At 37.3% G+C, this 20,653-nt stretch overlaps 1 protein-coding gene across 5 annotated transcripts in view; it reads left to right on the top strand.

Annotated features, from left to right (window-relative positions):
* Window positions 1-20,123, top strand: part of TTC8 (tetratricopeptide repeat domain 8) — a 51,070-nt gene extending 30,947 nt beyond the window's left edge. For 3 of the 5 annotated variants that reach the window (XM_065871196.1, XM_065871194.1, XM_065871193.1), the window contains 7 exons: window positions 1,785-1,872; window positions 4,205-4,315; window positions 12,614-12,753; window positions 14,091-14,265; window positions 14,579-14,701; window positions 17,493-17,576; window positions 20,007-20,123. In XM_065871196.1, coding sequence (XP_065727268.1) covers window positions 1,785-1,872; window positions 4,205-4,315; window positions 12,614-12,753; window positions 14,091-14,265; window positions 14,579-14,701; window positions 17,493-17,576; window positions 20,007-20,123 — 838 coding nt within the window. The remainder of the gene's footprint in view (window positions 1-1,784; window positions 1,873-4,204; window positions 4,316-12,613; window positions 12,754-14,090; window positions 14,266-14,578; window positions 14,702-17,492; window positions 17,577-20,006) is intronic. The other 2 variants (XM_065871198.1, XM_065871195.1) reach the window with 1 other exon arrangement.
* The last annotated feature ends 530 nt before the right edge of the window (window positions 20,124-20,653 follow it).

Below are 20,653 nucleotides of genomic sequence, written 5' to 3'. Positions count from 1 at the left end.
TAGAAGAAAACATATGCAGTAAGCTCCTTAACAGTGGTCTTGGTGATGAATTTTTGGATTTGACACCAAAAGCAAAGGCAACAAAAGCAAAAATAAATAAGTGAGACTTTTTCAAACCAAAAAGCTACTGCACAGCAAAGGAAACCATGAACAAAATGAAAAGGCAACCTACCAAATGGGAAAAAATATTTGCAAATCATATATCCAAAAGGGGTTAACATCTAACATATATAAAAAAAACTCATGAAAGTCAATAGTAAAAAAAAAAAATCTGATTAAAGAATGGGCAAAGGCTCTGAATAGATATTTTTCTGAAGAAGACATTACAGATGGCCAACAGGTACATGAAAGGGTGCTCAACATCACTAATCATCAGGGAAACTCAAACCAAAACCGCAATGGGATATCACCTTACATTTGTTAGAATGGCTATAATTGAAAAGATGAGAAATAGCAAGTGTTGGTAGTATGTGAAGAAAAGGGAACCCTCATGCACTGTTGGTGGGAATGTAAGTTGGTGCAGCCATATGGGAAACAGTATGGAGCTTCCTCAAAAAATTAAAAATGGAACTACCATATGCTTCAGCAATTCTAGTTCTGGGTATTTATCTGAAGAAAGTGAAAACACTGACTCAAAAGATATCTACATCACCATGTTCATTGCAGCATTATTTACAATAACCAAGATATGGAAACAATCTAAGTGTCCATCAACAGATGAATGGATAAAGAAATATATGTAATATATATATATGTGTGTGTATATATATGTGTATATGCAATGGAATATTATTCAGCCATGAAAAAGAATGAAATCTTGCCATTTGCGATGGTATGGATGGACCTTTAGGGCATTATGCTAAGTGAAATAAGTCTCATAGAGAAAGACAAATACTGTATGATCTCACTTGTGTGAGGAATCTAAAAAAATAAGATAAAGAACAAAGCTCATAGATACAGAGAACAGATTGGTGGTTGACAGAGCTGGAGGGTAGGGGGTGGGCAAGTGGGTGTAGGGAGTCAAAAGGTACAAACATCCAGTTATAAAATAAACAAGTCATGGGAATGTCACATACAGCATTGCAGCAATAGTTAATCCTGTATTGCATGTTTGAAAGTTGCTAAGAAAGTAAACCTTAAAATTTCCCATCACAAGAAAAAATTCTGTAACTATATCTATATTCTGTAACTATATTAACAAAATGAAGTATATATTCTGTAACTATATTAACATATGTATGGTGACGGATGTTAATTAGACTTACTGTGATGATCATTTTGCAATATATGCAAATATCAAATTATTATGTTGTACACCTGAAATTAATATAATGTTGTATGTCATTATACCTCACTTTAAAAAAATGGGCTTTTATCTCAAAGCAGATGTTTTCAAAGAAATGTCATCTTCAGTTCTTCCAATCAAATGGAGGCTCTAAGCATTTATTGAGGTCATGTGACATATGTCAGCTGATCATAAGCTCTTTGGGTGGTGAACTGGTGTGACCTTGCTCCCTGGCAGCTATGAGTCCTGCTGTGACTAGGCTTCAGACAGACTCTACATACCATTTAAGCATTAGGCAGTGAATATGGGAAAACAGGAATCTTTTTCCTAAACTATATAAACATACATGTTAATGTGTATGTGTGTATAACACCACCTTCTTTGCTACATGCTTACTCTTAGATGTAATTTGTCTCTAATTCATATCCTCAAGGTATGAATAAATGCTGTAGTATTTATTTTAAATTGAATGTCTAATTTTTTAAATGGCTGTTCTTAGGTTAGGAATGTATCGTGAAGCAGAAAAACAATTTAAATCAGCCCTGAAGCAGCAGGAAATGGTAGATACATTTCTCTACTTGGCAAAAGTAAGTATTCTTAATTTGAGTGGAATTTGTCTTCTCAGCGTAAATGTTTAAATTCTGACAAGTGCATGGGGAGAGTTACCAGTTTCTTTAGGAATATTTGACAAGTTAATGTGTTCAGACTTACGTTTTTGTTTTTTTAATAATAAGGGAAAAGGTGAGAACACACAGAGAATATCCATCTCAGGAAAAATTGATTGCCGTGAAAAATAAGACAACACCTTTGAAATATTGCCCATTAGAACAGAAGAAAATGCCACAGGCTTACTACCCCTATGGATAACAAGCCCCAGAGAGGCACTTTTCTGCAGCACACTTGTCTCCCACCTAAGCAGACTATAGAGAGCAGGGATTGTTTTTATGTAGGTCCTTCACTTTTTGGCTCTGGCATTATTACAAAAACAATATTTCCCATTTACTGAGCACCTACTCAGTGGTAAGGTATTCTATCGGGTCTGTTCCATATGCAATTTAACCCTCATAGGAACACCACAAGGCAGATTTTAACATTTCCTTTGTACTCTTAAGGAAAGGGAGACTTAAAGAGGGTAACTAAGATTTTCAAGCTCACATGGCTATTTGCCAGCATTCAAACTCAGGAATTCCTGATTCCAGAGCTGACTCACTGCCCTGTAGTGCCATCCACAAACCACAGCAGAAGTGAAGGGCCATCTAGAATTTTCAGTATTGGAATAAAGTTACTTCTTTACCCTCACCAAGGCTACTTTAAAGGAACATTTGTTGAAGTGGTGGTTAGGATATCATCTTGCTATATCTTTAAGAATTTTTTAAATTTAAGAAGTGTGGTAAAAAAAAAAAAGTGTGGTAAAGGAGGTTGAAAAGAAGATGAGATGTAAAAGGAAGTGCTACTACTTTCTAAATATGGTATTGCACTAATACGTATAAAATGGATAACTAATAAGAACCTGCTGCATAAAAAAATAAATAAAAGAAAATTCAAAAAAATATGGTATTAACATTTGCATACTAAAAAGAAACAAAATGGAAGTTCTGCGATATAAACTTACTGTGATAATCTTAGTATGTTTATAGTGGTTTTTCAGAAATATTTGAAACTATCTGGTTCTAAGTATCTTCTATACATTATATGTTAAAATTCTTAAAGAGTTTTCTAAACATCACAGTAAACTTTTCTGACAGCTTGAAATTATAACTCAGGTCACAGTATTTGACTATCATCTTAATTGATAATCACTTGCCACGTGGTTAAAAAAAATGTACTTTTTAACTATTGTTAAATATGACTAGAGTCATATTTAATAGTTCTAATTTGACTATTTTTTCATAAGTTGATTTGTTCAAATCCACTGTTGCCTACGTGACTATATAGAGGTACAATTTACTTATTTTCTTTAATATGTGAAGGAATTATTGCTCAGTAATAGAGACCAAGCAGATTTTAGGAACCACATTATTTCTTAAAATTTTAGATTGTTAATTTAAAAATTATTAAATATTTTATATTACTTGGTATATGGAATTATATACTCACTATATTTTAAAAAGCAGTTCAGAAGCATATAAGGTAATAATTGAAAAGTTTTCATCCATACCCTTCCCTCTAATCGCACACTTTAGCAGTAAACACTGCAAGCAGTTTTCTGTGTATCCATTTGGGCCTCTTCAAAGCACAATCTGAATGTTTAGGAAGAAACAGAGGATCCAAGATCATGAAGTAAAAAATGTCATAATCTTATGTTTCTATACATAAAACTATAATTCTTTTATTTTAGAAATTCCTAATAAGTATATGGTTTATCCACGCTAATGTTCCAGTTACTAATTAAGCAAAAACTATCAAGTGCCAGCCCTCTCAACTCCCTGACCCTGTACCCTACAAATCTGTTTCTCCTCTATTTCTGAGGGTCCTTCTCCCAAACCGCCATCTCCAGAGGCTCTCCCCGGCTGCTCCTTCTCAGACCTTCTTCCATGGGTCGTCCCCTGTTTCTCCAGCATCTTCAAAATCAGCCTCATAATTGGTCTTTAGTGCCAGCCTATAGATATACTTATGTCTGTTCCATCCTAGAAAGATTTTCCCTTGATCCTTTCTTTTCTAGTCCTGGCCAGTCTCTGTGACAATAGTAAGTCCACAGTAAGTGTTTGCTGAATGAATAAATGAATGAATGTTTCATATACAACATGTGGAGATAAAAGTATAGTATCATTATTGGAAATTAATCCAACAGATTTCTGAAATTTTTTTACTATAATATCTAGGAGATAATTTGTTACTAAGCAATAATTATAAACTTGTCATAACAAATGCTATTATTTTAAGAACCAGTACTTTTATCGAAATGTATCTTGGTTTTAGGTTTACATCTCATTGGATCAACCTGTGACTGCTTTAAATCTTTTCAAACAAGGCTTAGATAAGTTTCCAGGAGAAGTAGCCCTACTTTGTGGAATTGCCAGGATCTATGAGGTAAGGTTCATATCCTTCAAAAAGTTGATGTAAAATTGAGGTTATATGCTACTTAAGTAAGGTCATAGTCCCTTGGGGTCTTATAAAGGATAACAGTTTATAAAATTATGATTGTTAGCCTGTGATTTACCAACAGAATAAGAGATTTTAGTGTATGCATTAGTCAAACTAAGTTTTTATTATGAAGTATTTCAAACATATAGAAGGGTATAGAGAATGGTATGAGATAGGGATTTAAATGTTTCTAATTTCAAATATCTTTTAACATAGAACAGTTCAAATAAAGGTCTGCCTTTCAAATGAATAAACAAAAGGCCCCAAGAGAAATTAAAACCACAACCAAATAAAATTAGCAAGGATAAATCATTTTAAACAAGTTTCTGTACAGAACAAGCAATGAACAATAGGCAGCACAACATGTTCATTTAGAAGAAACAAGACCAAAATGAAAGTGATAAATTAAAAAAAAGAACATAAAGGGAAAGAATCCCTCCAGAGAAAAGTATGATAGACATGCAGAAATCCCTTAAGGCATATGTTGTGTAGGCTGCAACGCTCAGGAACAAACTTTAGTAATTAACCCTCAATCCATTGTCACATAAGGAGAAAAGGAATACACTGGAAATCTTTGTATGGTAAACCTTATTTGAATTGTTCTATGTTAAAAGGTATTTGGAATGAGAAACATTACCCTAGGAAATATTATTCTTGTGGTCCTTGAACTTTACTGTGAATAGAAGTGACTTTGGGAGTGTTTTGAGAGTGAGGCCCATTTTCTGCCTTCTGAATCAGATGTCCTGGAAGGTGGGATGTACATTTTTGTCTGCTTAGCAAGCTCACTAGGTGATTCTGAAGTATAACAGAGTTTGAGGATCATTGCAAAATTCATTTCCTTATTTGCAGTTTTGTTTTAAATAACTAAAAATCTAATTAGAGTTAATATTCTGTGAATTGGTTCAAAAATAACCACTAATAGCTACTATAAAATCACTTAAATGATACCACGGCTGTTTATACACTTGAAGTGACATTTATATGCTTGGAGATATTATTTAAAGGACAAAAATAGAATCTGTGTTTATTCATACATATGAAAATTTATGTGCTAAGATTGTCTATTAAACCAATTGGATTATTTAGTAGTTTAGAAATAGAGCTGGATGAGTAATGATTTCTTATACTAAAAGAACCCATTGCTACCAGGTGCCTCAAAGATTTAAAACCATGAATGTTCCAGAAGAAAATACAGATGAATTATCTGTATAAACTTGGAATGGGGAAGACCCTCCTGAACATGATACTAAGTCAGAAAGCCATAACAGAAAAAAATTGACAAATCTGAGAATGTAAAAGTTAACTTTTCTATATTGTAAAATCAAAAATACCAATAAAAGCAAACCCAAACAAAAAAAGGTAAAAATATCCAACAGGGCACATATTTGCCATACCTGGGACAGAAAAAAGGGCTTCTTTTCATTTCCTCAGTTTACACATTGCTTAACAATTGCTGGGTTTCAGGTGGTTTCCAATTGATGGAAGACAATTGGATGAGAAGACACATGCCTGTGCATACACACACTTATAAATTCTCATTTTGGTCAAGCGTGTAAACACGGAAACTCGGTATTTCCTCAGAGCAGTTGTGGAGGTGAGATCACAGTGTGACCGTTGTTGTCCTTCCAGCCCACACAGTGGCTGCTGACCGTCTGCACGCCAGTAAAGTCCCCCCAGAGACGAGACAACAGCCAAACCCCAGCTGCATTTCAGCTACCCCGCTGCCCTTTCATACCGGCGCCGGTTAACACACATCTGGAACAACTCAACCAAACCATCTGTGCTTCTCCTCTGAAGGGAATGTTTATAAACACAGGGCCTCGCTGGGTTTTGAGCTGAATTCAGCATCAGCACAGGTTCATTGCATTCAGAAGGAGAAAACGGTCGGTGTCCAGGGATCCCCAGGCTACAGTTGTGTCTCCAGCTCTCCTGAGCCCAGGAGGGTGGTTTCCCATCCAAGCCCCTCATACACATAAACCAATAATAAAAGGACAAGAGACAGGATAAGAAAACTGGCAAAAGACACGAATCCACAATTCACAGAAAAAGAAATGTAAATACCTGGTGTGTTGAATGTCTAACCTCAGTAATGATTAAAGAAATAAAAATTCAAACAATAATGTCATTTTTTACTTAATCAGGTTAACAAAGATGAATAAGTTCCGTGGCATTTAAGGTTGTCAGGGGTGTGGAGGAACAGAGGTCATGTATGAACATTGTTGCTGGAAGTGTACATTGGTACAAGCCATTTAGAGGCTATTTGTAATTACTTATGAGATTTTTAAACATGCATTTAAATTTATTTAACATCAGCACGTATTTTATAATAACACGTTTGAAAAACTGCATGTAAGGTTGTCAAAAACATGTTAGTTTCAGTCTAAAATTCCTAGAGAATACATAAATTAAGTCCATGCCCATCAATCAAGTATACAAGCATTCTAAAATGTTCTTTTTTTTCTTTTTTATTGACGTATAGTTGATTTACAATATTATCTTAATTTCAGGTGTACAAAACAGAAACAGACTCACAGACATAGAAGACAGACTTAGGGTTACCAAAGGGGAGAGGGAGTGGGGGAGGAACAAATTAGGAGTATGGGATTAACAGATACAGACTACTAAAGTAATTTTATAGAACTGAAAGCCTTGAAACAATTGATCATTGAGGCTGGAGTCTTCTTTGAATTGGACATTACCACCTGTTTCAGACTGAGTCATGTCCCCTCCCCCTACCTCACAATTCATATGTTGAAGCCCTAACCCCTAATGTGAGGGTATTTAGAGATAGGGCCTTTGGGAGATAATTAGGATTAGATGAGCTCACGAGGATAGGGCCCTTGTGATGGGATTAGTGCCCTTATAAGATGAGACAACAGAAAGCACTTGAGCCCTCTCCCTCTGTCTGTTTCTCTCTCTCTCATGAGAGGACACCGTGAGAAGGTGCAAGCCAGGAAGAGAGTCCTCACTAGAACTTGACCATGCTGACGCCATGATCTTGGACTTCTAGCCTCTAGAACTGTGAGAAAATAAACTTCTATTGTTTAAGCCGCTTGGTCAATGGTATTTTGTTATGGCAGCCCAAGCAGACTAATACACCAAGTTTGGCAGCTGTAACACTGAATGAAGCCTTGTACTGTGGGGTGCTGTTGCCCTGGAAACCAGATAAGTCATGTTCAGGGGGCCCCATGGTTCATGGGGCCATTAAGGCTCACTGGTCAGGTCACATCCTGAGTGTGAAGATTATTCTTTGGAAGGAGAAAGTCTTAGTCTGCTCGGGCTACTATAACAAAATACCATAACCTGGGTGACTTAAACAACAGAAATTTATTTCTCACAGCTCTGGAGGCTAGGAAGTCAAGACCAAGGTGCTGGCCATTTCAGTTCCTAGTGAGGGATCCTCCTGGTCTGGATACCTTCTTGCTCTATCCTTGCATGGTGGAGAGAGAGATCATCTCTCAGGTGTCTCTTCTTTAAGGGCACTAATCCCAATTATGAGGGCTCCACACTCATGTCTTAATTACTTCCCAAAGGTTCCACCTCTAAATACTATCACATTGGGGATTAGGGCTTCAATATGAATTTTGGGAGGACACAAACAGCCCATGTCAGGGAAGGACTTATTGTACGTATAGGGGTGGGGATTACAGGGTGGTGAGTTCAGATACTCATTTGTTGTTTCCTTTTAGTTTTACAAGGCTTTTGTTTTACCAAAAAATAGAAAATATACTTCTATTGAAATTATTTTTTATACTTTTCAATTGGTTCTTGTGTTCTTAAAATATTAACGTGGAAGAGTTGTGTATAAAAGCAGTGTAGAATTCAGGAGAAAATTAACTCAGAGTTAACTAACAAATGTATCAACATCCCTGTGTTTTGAAAAAAGTTTAGGTATTTTTCAGCTATAAGCAATGAATGAAAAAGCCTCTTCTCTTTAGGAACCAAATCCTGGAAGCACTTTGAATAAGAATTTCAAATATAAAGCATGTGAAAAAATACATATAAAGCATGAGTTTGGATCAATCTGTGGACGTTATATCAGGGTTTTATGGGACTAGTAAATAACACTCCTGTTTCTCCAATTTGAGAACCAACTGAAAAATAGATACAAGATTCACATAAATGGAGGATAAACCATTAATTTTATTATTGATAAAAGCAGAATTGGAGCATGTGGCTCTAGATTATGACCAAAAGGACTTAATATTGTTCTATCTCTGAGTTACACAGACTAATCCATCCTGTCACAGACATGAGTGTACCCTACCCAGGAGAGCCTGCTCTACACAGCAGGGCAGAGAATGTGGGCATCTTATAGGAAAGTTGACTTCTAAAGAGACCCAGAAGGGGCTGAGACAGCCATACTCATTTGCCTCATGGGAATGAGGGAATGAGTGGGAAGAAAGGCCCCCAAATCATTCTAATTATCAACATTTCTCAAAGTGTGGTTCAGAGATTCCTGGGGAAGTCCTTTCTAGGAGTCTATAGGGTCAAAACCATTTTCATAATACTAATAGTATTGATGAAATTGGTGATAAATTTAATAGATGTAATTTTTTAATTGAGATATAGTTGATATACAATACTGTATAAGTTATAGGTGTACAACATAATAATTCACAATTTTTAAATGTTATACTCCATTTATGATTATAAAATATTGGCTATATTTCCTGTGTTGTACAATATATTCTTGTAGCTTATTTTATACATAATAGTTTGTGTCTCTTAATCCCCTGTCCCTGTCTTGCCCATCCTTCCTTCCCTCTCCCCAGTGGTAACCACTAGTTTGTTATCTATATCTGTGTCTGTTTCTTTTTTGTTATATTCACTAGTTTGTTGTATTTTTTAGATTACATATATAAGTGACATCATATAGTATTTGTCTTTCTCTGAGTTATTTCATTATGCATAATACACTCCAAGTCCATTCATGTTGTTGCAAATTTCACTCTTTTTTATGGCTGAGTAGTATTCTATTATGTGTGTGTGTGTGTGTGTGTGTGTGTGTGTGTGTATAATCACATCTTCTTTATCCATGCATCTATTGATGGACATTTAGGTTATTTCCATATTTTAGCAATTGTATGAACTTTGGGGTGCATGAATCTTTTCGAATTAGTGTTTTTGTTTTTGTTTTTTTTAGATATATACTCAGGAGTGGAATTGCTGGGTCATATGGTAGTTGTATTTTTAGTTTTTTGAGAAACCACCGTACTGTCTTCCACTGTGGCTGCACCAATTTGCATTCTGACCAACAATGTACGAGGGTTCCCTTTTCTCCACATCCTTGCCAGCATTTGTTAGTTATGGTCTTTTTTTTTTTTTTTTTTTTTTGCGGTACGCGGGCCTCTCACTGTTGTGGCCTCTCCCGTTGCGGAGCACAGGCTCCGGACGCGCAGGCTCAGCGGCCATGGCTCACGGGCCCAGCCGCTCCGCGGCATGTGGGATCTTCCCGGACCGGGGCACGAACCCGTGTACCCTGCATCGGCAGGCGGACTCTCAACCACTGTGCCACCAGGGAAGCCCAGTTATGGTCTTTTTGATGACAGCCATTCTGACAGGTTTAAGGTGATATCTCATTGTGGCTTTAATTTGCATTTCTTTGATGATTAATGATATTGAGCATCTTTTCATGTGTATGTTGGCCATCTGAATGTCCTCTTTGGAAAAATATCAATTCAGGTCTTCTGCCCATTATTTAATTGGGTTGTTTATTTTTTGATGTTGAATTGTATGAGCTGTTTATATATTTTGGATACTAACCACTTATCAGTCATATGAGTTGCATATATTTTCTCCCATTCATTAGGTTGTCTTTTCATTCTGTCAGTGGTTTCCTTTGCTGTGCAAAAGCTTTTAAGTCTATTTAGGTCCCATTTGCTTATTTTTCCTTTTATTTCCTTTGCTTTAGGACAGCGGCCCCCAACCTTTTTGGCACCAGGGACCAGTTTCGTGGAAGATAATTTTTCCACAGATGGGGCGGGGGGGTGGTTCAGGTGGTAATGCGAGTGATGGGGAGCAATGGGGAGCTGCAGATGAAGCTTTGCTCGCTCGCCCACTGCTCACCTCCTGCTATGTGGAGCAGTTCCTAACAGGCCACGGACCGATACTGGTCCATGGCCTGGGGATTGGGGACCCCTGCTTTAGGAGACAGATCCAAAAAAATATTGCTACAATATATGTCAAAGAGTGTTCTGCCTATGTTTTCTCCTAGGAGTTTTATGGTTTCTGGTGTCACATTTAGGTCTTTAATCCATTTTGAGTTTATTTTTGAATATGGTGTGAGAAAATGTTCTAATTTCATTCTTTTACATGTAACTCTCCAGTTTTCTCAGCACCACTTATTGAAGAGACTGTCTTTTCTTCATTGTATATTCTTGCCTCCTTTGTGGTAGATTAATTGACCATAAGTACCTGGTTTTATTTCTGGGCTCTCTATTCTGTTCCATTGATCTATATGTCTGTCTGGTTTTGTGCCAACACCATACTGGTTTTGTTTGTTTGTCGTTGTTTTTGGCTGCACCGTGCAGCTTGCGGGATTTCCCTGACCAGGGATCCAGGGATTGAACCCGGGCCATCACAGTGAAAGCCCAGAATCCCAATCACTAGGCCACCAGGGAAGTCCACCATACTGTTTTCATTACTGTAGCTTTGTAGTATAGTCTGAAGTATGATTCCTCCAGCTCTGTTCTTCTTTCTTAAGATTGTTTTGGCTTTTCAGGGTCTTCTGTGTCTCCATACAAATTTTAAAATTATTTTTTCTAGTTCTGTGAAAAATGCCATTGCTATTTTGATAGGGATTGCATCAAACCTGTAGATTGCCTTGGGTAGTATAGTCATTTTAACAGTATTTATTTTTCCAATCCAAGAACATAGTATATCTTTCCATCTGTTTGTGTCATCTTCAATTTCTTTCATTAGTGTCATATAGTTTTCCAAGTATAGATCTTTTACCTCCTTTGATAGGTTTATTCCTAGTATTTTATTCTTTTTGTCGCAATGGTAAATGGGATGTTTCTTTAATTTCTCTTTCTGATAGTTTGTTGTTAGTGTATAGAAATACAACAGATTTCTATGTATTAATTTTGTATTCTGTAATGTAACTGAATTCATTGATGAGCTCTAGTAGTTTTCTGGTGGTGTCTTGAGGAATTTCTATGTATAGTCTCATGTCATCTGCAAACAGTGACAGTTTTACTTCTTCCTTTCCAATTTGGATTCCTTTTATTTCTTTTTCTTGTCTGGTTGCTGTGGCTAGGACTTCCAACTCTATGTTGAATAAAAGTGGTGAGAGTGGGCATCCTTGTCTTTTTCCTGATCTTAGAGGAAATGGAGAAATCTTCAACAAAATATTAACAAACCAAATCCAACAATACATTAAAAGGATCACACCATCATCAAGTGGGATTTATCCCAGGGATGCAAGGATTTTTCAATATTCGCAAATCAATCAATGTGATACACCACATTAACGGATTGAATACTGAAAACATATGATCATCTCAATAGATGCAGAAAAAACTTTTGAGAAAATTCGGCATTCATTTATCATAAAAACTCTCAAGAAAATGGGCATAGAGGAACATACCTCAATATAATAAAGTCCATATATGACAGACCCACAGCTAACATCATACTCAGTGGTGAAAAACTGAAAGAACTTCCTCTTAGATAGTTGTTCATTTGTTTGTCTTCCTACCAGATGTAACCTCCTTGAGGACAGTACAGCTGTCTTTCCGTATCCAGGGGGGATTGGTTCCAGGACCCCTTGGTTGCCAAAATCCATGGACACTCAAGGCCCGTATATAAACTGGCATAGGATTTGCATAGAACCTACCCACATCCGTCTGTATACTTTAAATCATCTCTAGATTGCTTATAATACCTAATACAATGTAAATGCTATATAACTAGCTATAAATACAATGTAAATGCTATATAAATACTTGCTAGTGCAGCAAATTCAAGTTTTGCTTTTTGGAAATTTCTGGAATTTTTTTCTGAAAATTTTTGATCTGTGGCTTGTTGAAATCGTGGTTACAGAACCTGCAGATACAGAGGGCTGACTGTAATTTTATCTTATTGTTCACATTGTGTCCCCAGGGCCTAGAACAGAGTCTGGCATATGGTAGGCTCTTAATAAATATTTAATTGAATAAAATAATCTAAACCAGTCAGAATAAAAATAATTTCTTGTCCAATATTAATACAGTATTGTTCTTCTGTCTTGATGGAGAATAGGAAATGAACAATATTTCATCAGCCACTGAATACTACAAAGAGGTTTTGAAACAGGACAATACTCATGTGGAAGCCATTGCATGCATTGGAAGCAACCATTTTTACTCTGATCAACCAGAAGTAGCTCTCCGGTTTTACAGGTACACTTTACATTCAATTTGTAGAACTGCTTTCCTATGAAATAGTGATGCAACAGTAATAAAGATGGAATGAAAATGTAGAGAAATAATGTTTAGGCCATGTCTATGAGACTAAAAATTCAAGCACCCAGATGTTTTATGAATATTAAAGCTATATCTAATAATTTGGAAATGCACAAGTATTTGGCATCTTGCAGAAACACACCTGGATAATTGCCTGAGTTTTAAACACCTTGTCATTGTATAAATTGGCCGTTTTGTTATCCGCCAATAACAGGTTAACAGTTCCTAGAAGCACTTCCACATCACTGCCTCCATTAATACCACTGTACATAATATCAAGACCCTGAAGGTAAAATAGTCATGTGATTTGCAAAGAGCAGTGGGCCCCAGGCCCTAATCCTGATGAGGACCTTAAACAGGATTCCGGTTTTGTGAAGTATTGTCAACTCTTGTCCAAATATTTTTTCAAAATCTAAACAAATTATTCTCACTGGTTCTTTGAACACGTACTTATTTTATCCTATAGATGGTTCCTGAAATTAATTTTTAAATTATGATTTCCTCTTTAGCCCCTGGGTAGTATACAAGGAGATAACTGGCAGCTGACAAGAGTTCTTTCCAAATATATGTTGAAGCAAAAAACAGTAATATGAATGTAGCCTGTGCACATACAGCTGACTCCACTCGCCTACCCCCATGGGTTCCTCGGGGCAGCTGGGGTGATTTTCATATGCTTATTTGAACTCTCATCCTTTGGGATTAATGACACATAGAAGCAAAATGAGGTTCTTGAGCTGCAGTGTGAAAGCTAAGTGGATAACACGGGGATCCTCTGACAATCTTGTCTTCCTGAGTAGAAGCTCATCGGAGGTCGTTAGATGCAGCTAAACCACACAATACAAATAACCAAAAACAGCATCCAACTCAGCTGAAAACTTGGCGGTAAATGCTAAACACAGGCCTCAAATTTGACTAGAAGCTCTTAGAAATTTACCTACAAGCACCAAAGCTGTATGAGGCAAAAATGTGTGGGTTTTACTTTATGTGACTATTTATTGATTATTTTGATTCTCTAACAAAGCTTTTGGGGAAAAAAAAAGTGATGTAAGTTATTTCTGACCTTGCCTCTGGATGCATTTCCTATGACTAGTACCATTACAAAAGACATGCTTTTGTATTTGCTCTAAAATATTTTTCATTTACTATAATACTTTGTGTTCTTTGGAGGGTATTAAAAATTATAAAGTGAATTCATTTCTAACTTCGTAAAAAATATGTCTTAATATTTATAAAGTTGGTCTGACACCAAACTATGTGTGCTCTTTTTCCAAAAGGCGACTCCTGCAGATGGGTGTCTATAACTGCCAGCTTTTCAACAACCTGGGGCTCTGTTGCTTCTATGCCCAGCAGTATGATATGACTCTGACCTCATTTGAACGTGCCCTTTCTCTGGCTGAAAATGAAGAAGAGATAGCTGACGTCTGGTACAACTTGGGACATGTAGCTGTGGTATGGTGTTTCTGTAATATAATTTCTGTAATAGAGAAGGTAGCCACATGTTAGTTTGAAGAAGTTTTCAGATATTGGAAATCCAGGTTTGGTTACAGTCTTTGTAGCAATTTGGAGATTGCTAGGGGTCACTGCCGCTCATTTTGTCTTCTTAGGTTAAATCCTCTTATGTACAATTCACACTTGACTCCTGTGTTGGTACTATGTTGTTTATTCTGTGGTGGCCACAAGATTTGTATGAGGAAAGGAGGACGGAGGTGGCAGGGGGAAGTGAATGGATTTGTGTGTACGAGTTTGTGCTTTTCTTTTGTAGGGAATAGGAGATACAAATCTGGCCCATCAGTGCTTCAGGCTGGCTCTGGTCAACAACAATAACCACGCAGAGGCCTACAACAACCTGGCCGTGCTGGAGATGCGGAAGGGCCACGTCGAACAGGTCAGTGAACTACTGGGTTACTGTGGACAGTCTTGTTTCTTCAAAGAAAAGCTGTCACGTGCAGCTCTCTTTACATTATAATTTTAAAATGAGTTCTGGAGTCTGACTGGCCTGGGTTTGATCCCAGCTCTGTCACGTGTTAGCAGTGTGACCTTGGACAAGTTACTTAACCTTTCAGTATCCAAAATAGAGCACTTGATTTTATTAGGACAAATCTGCACCTCCCCAGGCTTCCCTGTCTTCGTGAACTGTTCCACCACTCACACCGCCCCACATCCGCCATCCAGCTGCTCAAGCCGAAATCCTAGGACCCACCCTCGAAACCTGTCTTTTCTGAGTGCCTTCCCTGCCACCCTTTGCCTCCGTGCTGTGCAGTGAGCCCTGTCAGTTCTACCCCCACCTCTTCAGTCCTCCCCTCCCGGCTCCCTTCTCCAAGCTGCTCTCATCTCCTGCCTGGGTGGCTACAAGGGTCTCCTAGCTCTTGCTTTTGTTTCCACTTCCATCAGCAAGTAGGCGCACCCTATAATACATCTCCCTCAGAGCATCCCAGAGCAGGGGTCCCCAACCCCTGGGCTGAAGCCTGTTAGGACCCCGGCGGCACAGCAGGAGGCGAGCGGCGGCTGAGCGAGCGAAGCTTCATCTGCCATTCTGCATCGCCTCCATCGCTTGCATCGCCGTCTGAACCGTGCCCCCCTCCCTCACCCCCGCCCGTGGAAAACCTGTCTTCCACAAAATCGGTCCCTGGTGCCAAAAAGGTTGGGGACCGCCGGCCTAGAGGATATTTTTTAAAAACAAGATTATTTGATTACTACATTGCTTAGCATCCTCCAAAGGCTTCTCCCTGCACTTGGAATAAAATTTGAACTTCAAACCTTAGCCGACCGGGCCCCACCTAACCTAGCCTCTGGGTCCCGCCAGACTGTATCTTTTGCCACTACTCCTTCACTACTGACTTCCAGAAACATTAGCTGCTTGCTGCTGGGCAGTGCCTGTTCTTACTGTAGTGCCTTTGGAAAATACTTTCAGATCCTGAAATGACTCTTTTCTTTTTATCCTTCAGGTCTTAGCTTAATTACCGCCTTTTTAGAAAGACCTGCTTGAACATCAGTCTAAAGGAGCCCTCAGGTGCTATCACATCTCCTACTATTTTTTTCTTCACAATACTTAACATTTTACCAGATATTTTCATCTTTATGTGTAGAGTGTAGAATGCTAGCTGCATGAAAGCAGGGACCCTCTCTGTCTTCTAACTGCTATATTTTCAGTATCGAAAACATTGCCTGACACTTGGTAGGTGCTTAGTATTGGTGGAATGAGTGGATAATAAATAAAATAGGGTAATAACAGTACTGACCCGAAAGGTGTCCTTGTGAAGATGAGCAGATCGTGCATGCAAAGCCCTTGGTGTAGTAAAAGCACAGGATAGATGCTTAATAAATTGTTTTATTATTACTGTTATTATTTACATAACAAGTTTAAAATTCTGAATACACTCATACAATATTAATGGCAATCAACATCGATAGATATTACATTCTCTGTTTTACAGATGAAGAAACAGACTAGAGGAGGGTAAGTAACTACCCAAGGTCACAGACGTAGTGAGCAGCATGCCAGGATGTTAACCTCCAGCCTGGTCTCCTAAGCACGTTGATAAACTTAATAAAACAAGCAAAGAAACGTCACTGGATGCTGCCTTTGTTTCACAAAATTTTCCCGAAGTAAATAAGATGGATTTGTATTTTTTAAACAAAAACTAACTACCCTAAACTGGGAACTTGTTCTGTCATAGAACTTTGCCTGTGTCCATTTGAAGCAAGTGTTCTTTATGATTTTCTCTGTTTCCATGTTGGTGATTTTCTTTCCCTCCTACCTACTGTAGTTTCTCCAGCATACAATTGATTTGAAACGTTTTGGTGAAGGGTTTCATTATTATTAAAAATTATAGCTCAATTAAAAAAAATAACAAATCATAAAACAAAATTTAATATCCACTATCCTATTTAAACTATTATTTATTTTCCATTAAAAAAAGATAAAAGAATTTGTCCTCAGGGTCATACATAGAAGATCGGCTACAAGTTGAAAGGCTGTTCGGCAGCTTGGAATGCTGAGTTTGTGATCTTAACAATGAGTGTACGGGCATCTCGTGTCTCTCAGTGGTCTCTGCAATGTGTGATCCTTTGAGTCTAGAGGGGACAAAAAAATGATGTGAATTTTGTCTTTTGAGTACTTTAGAGAACAGAAAGCTTGTCATTGTCAGTCGCCTTCAGTTGTCATTTTCAGGTCAGCAGTATAATAAATGCTTGCTCAGTGTCATCCAGCACAGAAATTGGGGATTTGAATTTACAATGGTTTTTTGGTGGTTTTTGTTGTTGCATTAGAGAACAGGTAATTAGAAGCCTACTAAATCAATCAACATCAACAAAAACTAGATTAATAAGACTTTTTAGCATTGAGAGCATTATTTTTCAATTGTACATCATACTGAAATATAAGCTTTGTAAGATCAGTGTTTCTCACATAACTTTTGGATTCCATCATTTTTTCCATATTTTGAAGCATTTTATTATTAATATAATTTTGACAAGATATAGGTAGTTCCTGGTTATCAGTAAGTTGTATTTCATGAGGAATTCATCTTATTTATTACAGGGTTATGTTTATTAAAGTCCTATCCTGGGTAAAGTATTCTTTTACCAAAATAAACAAAAAAAATCACAAATACAGTGCTAATATATGCTCATATAGCTTTGGTTTCTCTTTTCTTTCCTTTTTTTTTTTAACACAGGCAAGAGCACTGTTACAAACTGCTTCATCTTTAGCACCCCACATGTATGAACCGCATTTTAATTTTGCAACGGTTTCTGATAAGGTATTCTCTTTCTTTGTCAATTTATCATCTGACCTGTTTATTTCTTGCTTTTAAAAAAATGTGCAGTTAAATAAGGACATTCTACCCATAACTTCTGAGATTATTTTTTTCAACACTTAGTTATTATGTACACATATGTCTTCACTTCGAGGGACAGTTTAATACACTTTAAGTATATTTATCACTGAGTACTAGCTAAACGTAACACCATTATAGATTGCAGAAGAATTATTTTATGTTTTCAAATATGACATTTAATCATTGAAAAACTATTCATTAACTCCTGGTTTGGGAAGGATTTAGTAATTAGCGTTTGCAGCAAGGAAATCCTGTATATTATTTGTAGGTCATATTGCCATCAAGTCTGGCATGCTGTAAAATTAGGGATATTAGTGAAAGCTGTTTTAGCTATGAACAATATGGGAAAAATGCAGCCACTGATACTGTGTTACAAGTCAGTTAACATCCAAGAGCTAAAAGGAATCATGTGCCATTTTAACAATAAGAGGAAACAAACAAAAGTCATCTAATGACTTTTACTTGGAAACCTTACTTTAACATGGAAGGTGAGTTTTGAGGATAAGGAAATGGCTAAAAATGTTTGCTGATGTAAAGACTCTTTCTTTATAGACCAAAAGACATTATAAAAATCATTTTTCATAGCATGAATGTGAAGTCATTTGCACTTTCATTTCTGTTTTAAAAATAAAATAAGCTGTTATTCATAAGTTGTCATTTTTGAGTGCGTGTTAAGTGCTGGCCACTGTTCCAGGTGGTCTCTGAACCGCTAATTCTCTCAACAACCCTGCAATGTAGGTAACACTTACCTCCCCTACTCATTTTTTCATGCAACTGATGTTTCATTTGTTGAGCCTCTGCTACGTACCGGGCACTGTTGTCGGCACAGAGGATGTTAGCAATGAGTAAAACAGAAACCTGTACTTCATGCAGCTTATATTCTAATGGAACCCAGGGCTTCTGGAACTTAAAAGACTTCCCTGGAGTCCCATGGCAGAACTCATGCCCAGCTCCCAAGGATTCCCACATATTTTCCACTGCACTGTGTTGCCACTTAGTTAAGCCACAAAGAAGCCTTGATTACTTTCTTTCAGGACTATTATTACATTTTAATAATATATAATGCAAATGAAATATTTCTTTAAGCCTAAGGCTACATTTCCATAAGAGAAAATTGCATGTTGAAAAGAAATGCTATGATTTAAAAAAGGAAACTTACGTTTTTAATTCATATGCATGTTACCAAAAAACTACCAGAAGTGAATGATCTAGATTTGTTTTGGTTTTTTTTGGTGTGTACACACTAAAAAGCTTTCTCTTTGTAGAAATGTATACATGAATCAAGATACATTCATATGGATTCGGTTACTGTGTGTGTTTTCCTTGGGGACTGGACTTTAACACAAAGTTTATTGAAAATCAGATATGTCGGGCTTCCCTGGTGGCACAGTGGTTGAGAGTCCGCCTGCCGATGCAGGGGACATGGGTTCGTGCTCCGGTCCGGGAAGATCCCACATGCCGCAGAGCAGCTGGGCCCATGAGCCATGGCCGCTGAGCCTGCGCGTCCGGAGCCTGTGCTCCACAATGGGAGAGGCCACGGCAGTGAGAGGCCCGCGTACCGCAAAAAAAAAAAAAAAGAAAAAAAAGAAAAGAAAATCAGATATGTCCTTTATAAACTTTTAAAACCAGGTTATCTGCCCAACATTACTGTGTTAGCAACCACTTAAAAGCTCCCAGAACATGTTATTGTATCTTAAATACAATAGTTTTTACTTGAATTTTCTGTCTAAAAGATAATACCCTAATCAAAATATGTCATTGTCTGTGGTACATTACAAATAGTTTTCTTACCGAGCTGGCTGTTTTAGCATGCAGATATCAGTTTATTTTTTTTTTTTTTTTTTTTTTTTTTTTTTTTTTTTTTTTTTTATGCGTTACGCGGGCCTCTCACTGTTGTGGCCTCTCCCGTTGCGGAGGACAGGCTCCGGACGCGCAGGCCCAGCGGCCACGGCCCACGGGCCCAGCCGCTCCGCGGCACGTGGGATCCTCCCAGACCGGGGCACGAACCCGTGTCCCCTGCATCGGCAGGCGGACTCTCAACCACTGCGCCACCAGGGAAGCCCAGATATCAGTTTATTTTTATGATAACTATCAGTGACAGGAAAAGAAAACACAGGTTTATGAATTCATATCTAGACAACTGTAATAGAGCAGAAATTATTTATTAATTGGTTATTTTACTTTTCTCATATTTTTTCAAGATTGAGTTGTAATCTAGGTGAAAAAAATTTTAAATCAAAGTAGCACAATTAAGCAATTCACCTTGGGTTTCTGCATTGTGCAGATACTATGTCTTTTTTTTTTTTCTGGTTCTCATTCTGTGGTCTTATTCTGGTCTGGTCTTTCTTACAGATGGGAGATCTACAGAGGAGCTACATTGCTGCTCAAAAGTCTGAAGCAGCATTTCCAGATCACGTGGACACTCAACATTTAATTAAGCAGTTAAAGCAGCATTTTGCTATGCTCTGAGTTTTCCTCAGACTAAAGATATTCTTAGGGAGGAACATTATGCAAGGGAAAAAGTAGTGTATATATATATGTGTAGTACAGACCTGTGCTTGATATTAGCGAGGTGACATAAGGAAATCTAAACCAGAATGTTTAAAACTTTATAATAATAACTTTATAAGATAATGTTATAAAAGACAGGATTTAAGCATTTGTAAGCAGATTATGAAACCTCCCACATTATACGGTAGATGTTTGTTTATAATGTTTACAAAACATTTTCACGAATTTCCTCAAATTTTTATGAATGCACATTTTTAATGTCCTGGCCATTAGCTATCATGTAGCTTAAGAGGTCTGAAATCTGCCTTTAAAATTGCACTTCTATGACTAAAGGTGTATATACTTATCCTTGGTAGAGACTTTGGAGATTAAAATTTGTACTTAAAGCTATTTTTTATCAAATGCTTTGTGAGACACTCTACTTTTTCTTATATATTATGCTTTAAAATAAATGTGTATAAAACACCGTCATTCCGTTATTTTTCAGG

Source organism: Phocoena phocoena, chromosome 2 (genome assembly GCF_963924675.1).
Source record: "Phocoena phocoena chromosome 2, mPhoPho1.1, whole genome shotgun sequence".
NCBI lineage: Eukaryota > Metazoa > Chordata > Mammalia > Artiodactyla > Phocoenidae > Phocoena > Phocoena phocoena.
This window is presented reverse-complemented; position numbering and strand designations above follow the sequence as displayed.